At 41.6% G+C, this 11,083-nt stretch overlaps 1 protein-coding gene across 1 annotated transcript in view; it reads right to left on the minus strand.

Moving 5' to 3' along the window:
- The window catches only part of MYCBP2 (MYC binding protein 2, E3 ubiquitin protein ligase), a 336,755-nt gene that overhangs the window by 307,137 nt on the left and 18,535 nt on the right, over positions 1 to 11,083 (minus strand). The window contains exon 3 of the mRNA XM_019523825.1: positions 6,300 to 6,515. Coding sequence (XP_019379370.1) covers positions 6,300 to 6,515 — 216 coding nt within the window. The remainder of the gene's footprint in view (positions 1 to 6,299; positions 6,516 to 11,083) is intronic.

Below are 11,083 nucleotides of genomic sequence, written 5' to 3' on the forward strand. Positions count from 1 at the left end.
CATATATTGGGGGTGCATGCTCAAAAACTTTTTACTGATAGGGGTGCGCAATCCAAAAAAGTTTGGAGACCACTGGTTTAGACTGTAGGATGGGACTTCCTGCATTTAGATGAAACCATTTTGATCAGCGCTCGGGACCATGATTAAAATCTGCTAGTTTTCTACTTGACTGATGTGGAAATCAGACACTACTCTGCTATAAGTCTAGCATACGGAAAGAGCAACCCCTTGTCTGTGAAACAAAGAAGAGGACAGGGCTGGGTCTGTTGCAAAGGTCCATAAGCTCACTCATTCAACTAACTGACCTGGCCACTATTGAAGTAGTTTCCAAAGAAAAAGGAAATAAGCAAGTTCATAAGATTATATTAAGCCTTTAGAGGTCACGTTAGAACTAAACTGACATCCCATAATAGTTACAGATATTCCAATAGCAAATACCTCCCGACATGTCCTTTCACATATTTCACTCACTGTGTGGTTAAAGTTTTTGCACACACAACATGCTCATCTAGCTGAAAGCACCTTTACAGAAAATGGAAAGAAATCTGAAACACAGGTAAATATTTCATACTATGCTGAACTGATGCTAAGAAAAGAGATCCAGTTTTGCTATGCATCCACTTCACAAATTTAATCCATTTGATAGTACCTTCTAGTTGATGGCCTTCTTAATATCTGTTGCTCCTCAAAGAGCAAGATTTTTTTACCATTTGTTTGGACCCATTAGTTGCATACAGCTAGAACCAGTGATATTTTGTTGTTGTGTTGTCTGTAACAATCTGCCTGTAACTACTTTCTATAAATAGGAAATATTCAAATACTCCCCTAGACAAATAATTTAATTATAGAGTACATGCAGTCCTCAGACTCATGACACAACTGGTTCCTGAAAACCACGTCATAAGTCAAAATGTGGTAACTTGGAACCAATTTTCCTATAGGAACAATGTTACAAATGGGGAAGTGTTTCCTTTAGGATGCTGAATACAGCTGCGTCTAGCTGGTAAGTCTGTTGTGGTGGAAGAGGAGGGGGCAGATCAATGCCCCGGCAGCAAAGGAGGGATTGGGGCTAAGGCAAGCACTGTCCTGCTGGGGGGAGGGAAAAGGGATGCAGGACAAAGGCGCGGCTCATCCAGGGGCTCAGGGATAGAGGAGGAGGGGTGACTTCCGCCACTGGTCCAGAAGGGCATGTGCCCCTGGATCTGCATGGAGCAGGCAGGCGCAGCAGCAGGGGTTATGCCCTGCTGCTGCTCGCCCAGCTGGGGTGGGGGTGGAGGGGGTTCAGGACAAAGGTGCCGCTTGCTTCAGGTGGGCATGGCACTGCTGGGAGCAGAAGCTATGCCCTCCCACTGCTGAGCCCGGCTCGTCTGAAGGCAGTGCAGCAGCTCTTTTCCATGCCCACCTCATCTAGGTCAGTGGTGGCAGGGCACAGCGCCCACTCTCAGCACCGCCGCTGCCACAGCTGGGGCGGGGCCTCTGCACTGCCTCTGTCGGAACCTTGAAACAGGGTATCCATTTACAAAGGTCCTAAGTGCCATTCATCGAAACTCAAAACATCGCAAGTCAAAGACTGCCTGTACTTAAATACAGTTCTTTTCTAGACAGCTTCAGTGACTTCAATCTATTACACTGGAAGTCTTGGCAGTCTATCCCTTCTTACAGGCATCTGATATGACTGATAACTGAGCTAGAACAGGAGAGGCCAGCTGACAGCATGTATATACACATGCGGCTGCGACTGGTACTGTGCATGGCATGTGATTCCTAGGAATTCAATAAAGGGAAGCATGTCTGAATGAAGGCAGAGCAGATCACTGCTGCAAGAGGAAGTATCAGAGGAAGTCACTACCAAAAGGCCAACTTAACCCTTGCCAGGCCCCGCAACAGCTGCATTTTTCATATGGTAAGCAAAGATCCAAAGCCCTGAATTTGGTGATGGCTGTAGGATCCTGGCTCACTGTATAAAAACTGCAACAATTGCTGGGCCATGAAAAGGATAAGCAGGCTTTTGGTGGTGACACCTTCTCCTGTAACAGCACCCCTCCTCCACCTCAAACCACCACAGCTAGATGCCCAAAACCTCTACCTCCAATCCCCAGGGCACAACCTTCATCAGGTATGCTTCTAGGGGACTGGGATCAGAATGTCATCTGGAGAAAATGTTATAACTTTCCATGTATAAAATGTAATTAAAGAAAGGCCATCTTAAAGTCTCCCCCCCAACTACTGTGGTGGGGAAAGCAGTGGCAGACGGGCAAGTGGAGGAGGAAAGGGACAAGCAGCCTGACCCCTGGTACCTTCCCCCTCCCCCCACCACTTCCCTCCTAACTGGTGCCAGGTCCCCACCACCACCCTAGGCTGCACTGCCAGGTGCCTCTGCACCAGGTTCCTCACCACTCCACGCATCCATACTGAGTCCTTTGCCACCCTGGGTCCCATACTACTCCTTGCCTAGACGCTGCCCTGTGCCTCACCAAGTGGATTCCTGCTACCTCCTTCTAACTGCAAATACTGTATTTTTACTTGATATGCAATTGTAAAATGAACATTTGTTTTCCCCATCTTGTCTTGCAATCAAGTAAATATGAAAGTTTCTATTTTTTTCTACACAAAGAATTCCTTTCATAGGAAAGGATGTTAACACTCAAGAAAGCAGGACTTTTCTGTTAAAGAAGAAAATTTTACCTAAAGAGTGTTTGTTGGCCTACTGATCTTGATTCAGACAGAACAGACAGACAGGTTCAGACAGAACTCTGTAGCATTATCTAGCTGTGAAAATAAGTACAGACAGCTTGCTGAGAAACTCTAGCAGAAATATATAGTTCTTCTGTCTTTGACATGGTAGACTAATAACGTAAAAATTCAAAAAGAAGTTTTCGTCTCTCTTTGTTCTGTGGTAACCAACCTTTTTGGCAGGTATGCCCAAAGCTCAATGTCATCGTCCATCCCCCCTACCATTCTCACCACAGACCACACTGTTGAAGCTACTTGGCATAACAGATTGAACCCTCCCGCCCCACCAAAAAAAAAAAAACTTTTAGATCAAGAGCTGCAAAACAACCTTGGATAGAAAGGGGAAGTATTATGTCAATGCATGGAAAGAATTTCTTGATGAGCTAACTAGTTGAGCGTCTTTAGATCTGGTTGCAGCTGAAGCATGCTTCCTTTGGTACAAGGACAGGCGAAGCTTAAGTCCCTTAGAACTTCCCATAATGCTTCTGTTTGTAAAAGGGACTACATGTGTAATCTCTTGAAATTCTTTTATGGCTGCCACAAAGCATACTGCTACTGCTTTAAGTAAGACATCTGAGAATAAAGATGATGGAACTAAAAAGGGAGGCCTCTTTCCTCAAGAGATACCTAAGCAGTCCAGAGTAGACCTCATATTCCATCATATCCATTTCATCAGTCTAAGAGACCAGATCTTAAAAAAAATATTCTTTCACACCTTCTACTGACTGCTGAAAAAAAGATTAAAATGCCAATGAGCCACATCTCCAAAAGGTAACAGAAGATTAAAATTGTGAAACCTGCTCTCTTGGAAGCTTAGAATCAGGCATCTCCACAGCTAAAAACTGTTACAGATTAAATGAAAGAGAAAAGGCTCTGTAGTCAGGGGCTGTAACAACTCATTCCCTGAGAATCAGCACAGATGGAGACTTGGTACCAGACTTCCACAGCACCTTAAGATGATGCTTTGAAGGGTATGCCTCACTACAGTCTGACCTTCAATTATTAGCCGATTTCAACTAATAAACAGGGAGCATTTCCACCAATGCAGAATGAGTGGTATCAATACTGAAAACTTGCTGCCAAGTATTTAGTCACCTGTATTTCCAAGAGAAGCAGGGAGCATTTTATAATGGTTGCATCTTACTTTCCCATCTCCTTAGGTGTGGTACAGTGTGACCATGTGGCACAAGAGCCACAAGTGGCACAGACTGCCTGTATGTGAGACATGCCAAATCAAGGTGTGGACAAGCCACACACTGACAGATCAGGCAGAAAACAGGGCAAGAGATCAGACAGGGAACAGAGGGCAGGAAAAGGAAGACAAAGCAGCAGATTAGGCAGGAAGCACATAGTGAACAAAAGGCAAAGCAGCAGATCAAGCAGAGGAAAGAAACTGGAATGCCACTTGGGCAAGGTGTGGGGTCACTTTGTGGCAAGCCTGGTAAAAATGTCAGCTCCCACTGGTAGAGAACAGGATTGCTTTCACACATGGCAATAAGTACATATAAAACTGGAAGACATTTCTTTTATGGAACTCCCAAAATGTCAAATGGAAGGGGGGTAGTTACAAAAGGAAGTTTCACAAGTCATGGCTTTGTGTCCACAAGTTCAAGGAATTGTACAGCATTCTCAGCCTTAAAACAGTCAGAAATGCTGAGAGTAAAAGAGGAGTGTAGGTTATAGCCATGTTGGTCTAAGGACATAGGCAGACAAGGTTCTTTGGGTAAATCTGGTATCTTTTATTAAACCAACTCAAACAGCTGGAAAAATTCTTCTTGGAGTATAAATACTCTTCATCAGGCTGAGGAAGCATCTGCAGTTAGTGTGTCTGTCTGTGTGCTCTTCCTGGATGGAATGAACAGTAAAGAAGCCAGAGGCTGGTATGCATGCAAGAAAGCCAATCAGTGAAGATATAAATTGAGGAGTCAGTGGGCGAGAGACAGGTGGGGGGTAGGGGAAGAGTAAAAGAGGCACATGAGCTCTCCAAGAAGGCTGCACTGCATCACATGTAGATCAGACAAAATGTACTTCTTGAGCAGCAATATACAGAAGTAACTCAAAGGAGACCAGAAGCTTAAAAAAAGGTTTATTAATCCCTCAGAAGGTATTAAAAACAGAAGCATATAAATAGGTTTTTTCAACACATCTTTTAATCAGTTTTCAATCCGAAAGATTCTATTCAACTCCAAGGACCCCTCAGTTTCTTTAAAATTCTGTTAAAAGTATAATTTTAAACAACGTTTTTATGAACAAAAAAGGCATTTCAACTAAAAATGCATCTTCTACTGTCACATTCATTCCATTTTTATTACATGAGTAAGAAAAAACAAAATCAATTAAACTGGAATAATCACTGCAAAATTCACAAATCCTTTGTCCCCAACTAAAAGCAAGCGGATTTATAAACCCCAACTGCAGAAATAAACAGATGAAGGAAACAAGCTCTACACTTTTACATACAAACTGCCATAATGGATTGGACCTACTATTAATTAATTTGTACTATCACAACACCTAGAACACACAGAGAAAAGACAGTCCCTGTCCCAAAGAACTTAGCATTTAGATATAGCACAGATATAGGCAGAGAAATACAAAGAGATTAGTGGTCAACATGACAGGCAGCATTCTAAGCCTAATTTGTTAGGTTTCTGTGGACATCACAGCAGTTTTGAGACGGAATTGTCACAGACAATAAATAAAGGGCTGGTTTTCCAAACAGTTGTGCATGCCCTTTGCAAGAGCAGTAGCATGCAAAAAACTGAGAAGGTGTCAGTTTGGAAAAGACTGATATTTTCCAACCTTACGATACTGAGAAAGATAAAAGGTCGAGCAGATATAGGAAATAAAATCAGGTTTAAACTTGACAAGCAGCAGCTTATGTAAGTGGTCCAGTTTTCCACAAGTGGTCAGCACCAAGTACTTCAAAGTACGATATAAAAAACTCCTGCATTAGAGGAGTAACTTCCTGCATTAGAGGAGTAACTCAGAGGTAACAGTCTCACTTTCAGGTCTTATTCTAAACCCTAGAGTTATAAATTGGTCTAAAACATGGAATCTGAAGTTGCATGATCTCCCATTCTTGTAATATTAGGCATTACAGAGCCTAAAAAACATACTACAGCCTAAAAAAAATATCAACAGATCAATTAATTTTTCTAAGATCTTAATAGATAGCAGTATTCAACATGTGGAAATCTGTACCTTTAGATACTGAAGCCAAGAGTTATTTAAGATACCAAAAAAAGAGGGGGGTTAGAGAAGAATGGGATGGGGATAAAAACTAAATCTTTGGAAGGTTTAAAAATCTTCCTAGTACAATGAATAAGTCAATTCCTCATTGAGAGAGTTAAAAATAAAAGTAAGTGATTTTACAGGAGATTACCTAGAGATTCCTAAATAATTCACCATCGTCAGCAAGGATACTGGACTAGATGGAGTACTGATGTGATCTAGCAACTCCTCCTAACTACTAATTATAAAATAAAGGGATCCAGAGATGCTATTACAAAATTGTCCAAAAATTTGGCACATCCACACTTGAAAAGCAATCCAGAGTTACTTGCCTTTGGAAGTTTGATGGGTGGCTCTTTGGATTCCTCCTCTTCATCACTATCTGAATCCCCACTCTGTACAGTGTTCTTTGATGCCAAAGTTAAGGATACCTCCTTTTTTTGCCATTCCAAAACACAATGGCGGACATTGCAGTACACATTAAAAGCTGAAGGATTGCTGTGTAGTCTGATATCTGGTATGGTTATAGTACTCTCCAGGTTTTCAGTCTGAAAAACGAGAATGATTTTCAAGAAAAAAAAAATATATTCTTCTATGCATGAAGTTTAAAAAAACATTTCAAATTTCACTACAAATACATTTTCCCAACAGTCTCATTTTTGTTTTGGCTAGCAAGTGTTAAAATGTCAGTAATTTATTTTCTAAAGAACAGATTACCACAACTCTGTAAGGCAGAGGAATGCTAGGTGTAAGTCATACACATATAAAATTCCTGATGGTAATGGCACTAGCCATTTGCCAGTACCACTGATTTTAGAATGAAAGGCCTATTAAGCTGAATCAAGATATGCAAGTTAATTCATGCAGGAACAACATTTCCACAGATCCTCGCATGTTATATAAAACTATTACCTTGTTACTTAGAGCTCCTTACACCTCTAAAAGCAGCCCTGATATTAACATGACCCAGCGAGTATCACAGCTCCTACAGTACAGCATTGATACAGGTTGAGAATAATAACTGACTATTAATTGGGTAATACTCTGAGTCTCAAATAAGCCTGTTATGTGGCTTAACCTGCATGTATCTTACACGCTTCAAGGCACAAGCACCCAAAATGGGAAAACTGACATAACGCCATGTGTTCTAGTACTAAAAGCCAAAATTTCAGATTCATAGACAAGCAAGGTTTTCTGACAGGCAAACTAAGAACATTTTCTAATTTCCAGCTGCAATTTATGCACTACTAGTGATAGCAAACAAACCCTAAAGAAAAAAGATAGATCTTAAGAACCCAGTTTGAGCCTGTCAAACAATTGAGGATACTACTTTCCCACAAAGTTTACAGATTTGTATATCATGTTTTTTTCAAATGTGAAACAACACTTAAATCCAATATATGGAAACAAATTACAGTAATCTGGTCTGTTCCAGTCTTAAGCTTCATTCATTTTGACTAAGCAAAAGTAAAAACAAGTGGATATGTGGTATAAGAAATTAATAATACGTATCTAGCACATGTATACCTCTATGAATACAAGCCTATTTGTAACTCAAGACATTTAAATAAGTCAATACAATAAAAATAATTTAAATTAAAACCGAGTACCTTTTGAAAATACCAATTATCTAAACTATAAGATTATATCAATATTATCTAAATTGATATCTAAATTATAAGCTTTGTAACATAAACAATAACCTATAATTACATTACAGCTTTTCCTTTAAGAACTGCTCAAAGTAAAATCTGAATTTAAACAGAGAATGTTAAATACTTTATTTATATCTTCTTTATAGTCTAAGCCTTTTTAAAGTACATTTTAAAGAACTCTATTCAAAACTGAATTACAGGCCATATGCTCTCCTATATAAAAAAGAACTGGAAACAGCAAGTTTTTTAAATCTACTTTTATAAATATAGCACAATAAGACATGCACTAAATTAATGATCCAACTCAGTAAGAAGGCCCAGAGACTTAACAATTGGGTACAAAACACTAGCAAAGTTATCTGAGGCATTGGGATTGTGCCTCCGCCTCCATAATATCTGTCATCAGAATCATCCATTGAATCTTACTGGTGTGGTCTCATACCCTGCCCCACCATTTATAGCTTTTCTTTATCTAATCTCTTGAGCCAGCTCACAAATTATGAGTATTTATAATCCTTGTCCAATAACTACCAACCCATACTTTGTGATGGAGTTAAGTAAGCATTTCTGGTTATTCGGTGTATATAACAGACAAATCAGGTCTGATCAGGTCCCTTCCAACCCTACTAACTATGAAACTATGAAATGCAAACAGCAGTTGAATAATTTCTCAACTTCCTCCTGCCCTGTATCTAAACAAACAAAACTGCACAATGCAAAACATAAGTGGAAGTCTTAAATGAGCATTGGATGTCTTGGTTTTGTTTTTTTGGTTTGTTTTTGTTTTTTGTGGGGTGGGGTTATGTGACAAATGAGGAGAAAGAATGGAATATGGAAACGAAAAGGAACAATACTAGTCTAAAACCTAAAGCTGGTTGAAAAATGAACATTCTTTGAAAAACTTCCAGGGTTAATTTAAACACCTGGGAACTAAAGTAAGTTTCCCCATGGCTACGAGTTTAAAAAAAGCCAAACAAAACAAACACATGGATGTGCAAATATTTTCATGAAATTTCCATACTTCTCATTAAAAAGTAACACATATCAAATGTAAAAGAGTGTGACAAAAAGATCCGAGTCCTAGCTGCCAAAATGAAGTAACTTTACACAAAATACTCATCATAAATCAATGGTTTTAAATGGTGGACACATCTGAAGAAACTGGATTGACTATTTATAGTACACTAATTTTGAGCCATTCTTCTAGGTTACCTGCCATGGATTACCATAACAAGGAGTGATAACTTAGATTGAAATTCCTAAGAAAGTAGTCCACCCAAGAAATTTCAAAAAATGTCAACAACAACAACAACAACAAAATAAAAGATTTTTTGAAGTGAAATCTTCATATTTTCCCAAGCAGGAAGCAACTGTGACCACTTGAAACCTCAGATCCTGCTCCTGCCTTTGTTTCAAGGTAATATGCATCATCACAGACTCTCACAGGAGAGAGGCTCCATACCAGCTATGAACTGACTGCCCAAAGGAATCTTCCATCTATTGACTCCTCTGTGAAATCCTATGAAATATGAACTTTCATTTCTACCCAGGAGAACTTTTACAATCTTTTCTACAATGCCCGATGAAGGGTGTTTGTGCCTGAAGGCCTGCAATTAAAGGATTTTTTTTTGCAAATATCTTGTTGGTCTAAAAAAAGATATCATCTCTACTACGAGTCCTGATTGCCCACCCAAGAACAAATTGGGTGGGAGGTTAAGCACTAGGGCTGTGAAGCTTCAATTGCTGATTCGATTGGGTGGAGATTCAGCCTGATTCAGTTGCCAATTCTCCAAATCCGAATCGAATCAGGAGACCCTTTAATCTCTCTGAATCAAATTGGAACCCTCCGAATCGATTCAGGGATTCGATGATTTGGACATAGATACAGCTTTAAATGTTTTTTCTACATACCTCAAGGTACCAGGCAGCTCGTGAGTGCTGCAATGCTGGGGCAGATGCAGCATCCCACTGCAGCACGCGGGAGGGGAGAGGGGGCGCCCCAGCATGCTCAGCAGCAGACCTGGAAGTGGACTGGCAGCACTTCCCCCCCGCCCCCCAACTCAGAGACTGGTGCTTCCTGGGTCACCTGCGACCGATGACCGAGCCAGGGGAGCGTGGGCAACCCCCCAACGAATTTGATGGAGAACCCAGAAGTGGATCGGAATTACTTCTGGTGCACTTCCAGGTTCAGTGCCAAGCACGTGGGGGGGGAGGGCTCCCGCGCTCCTGTGGGACGCTCCACACACCTCACCATCGTAGCGTTCACAAGCCACACCTGGTATCTCAACATATATAGAAAAAGCATCTAAAGCTGTGTCCATGGCCAAACTGCTAATTCTGTGAATCAGCATCGAATCAAGACAATGATCCAAATCAACAAATCAGATCACTGTCCCTGATTTGGACTCTGAATCCAAACTGAATATGGCCTGTTTTGCACACCCCTACTGAACACCCATGATACATTTAAACATTTCTGAAGTCCAGCAGTAACAGTATATGGACAGATGTATGGGGAGTCCTGTGGGCTATGGTCCTAGACATTAGGTTGGGTGCACAGGGCCCAATCCCTGCACAGGGAACCAGACAGGAATGGCTTGGGGCCCCAGAGCACAATCCCTGCACACAGGACCAAGCCGGGGCAGCATGCAACCAGATCCTAGTCTACAGAGTCCAATGCAGTCCATGAATTAGCCTCACACTCTGCATCTCACCTGTGGGGCCAAAAGGCTGAGCACCCAAGATATATAACTGAACTTCTGAGCTAAAGATTTCTTACTTACTTTTAAAAGTATTTTCAGCTGTTATACAATAACAGGGGCCAGGGCAACGCTGGGACTAAGGGGTTGGTACACACATCCACAGGAGGCCTCAAATGCCTCTACACAAACGCTCGTAGTATGGGTAACAAGCAGGAGGAACTCACCCTCCTGCTGGCTGACAACAACCCGGACATAGTGGGGATCACGGAAACATGGTGGGACTCAATGCATGACTGAGCGGTGAATGTCAAGGGCTATAGGCTGTACAGGAGGGACAAGATAGGAAAGAGAGGTGGGGGTTTGGCACTCTATATGAAGGAGGAATACACATCCTCATCAATTAGCAAGGAATCAGAGGAGGGGCACTCTGAAGTGCTTTGGGTTAGAGCACAAGGCAGTCGAGGGGAAAGAGACTTAACGGTGGGAGTCTACTACAGACCTCCCAACCAGGAAGAAGAGCTTGACCAGGAATTCTTAGGTCAGCTCACAGAGGTAGCAAAGGCTACGGATGTAGTAGTCATGGGGGACCTGAACTTCCCGGACATCTGCTGGGAAGAGCAGTCAGCCAGGTCAGAATGCTCAAGTAGGTTCTTAGACAGAGTGCAGGACCTCCACCTAACCCAGCCCCACCAGGGGTGATGCCTTGTTGGACCTAGTGCTGGCCACGGGTGATGACCTGGTGAGGGGGCTGCGGGTGCT

The sequence above is a fragment of the Gavialis gangeticus genome, unplaced genomic scaffold, assembly GCF_001723915.1.
Source record: "Gavialis gangeticus isolate Ggan-Ray unplaced genomic scaffold, GavGan_comp1, whole genome shotgun sequence".
Lineage (NCBI taxonomy): Eukaryota > Metazoa > Chordata > Crocodylia > Gavialidae > Gavialis > Gavialis gangeticus.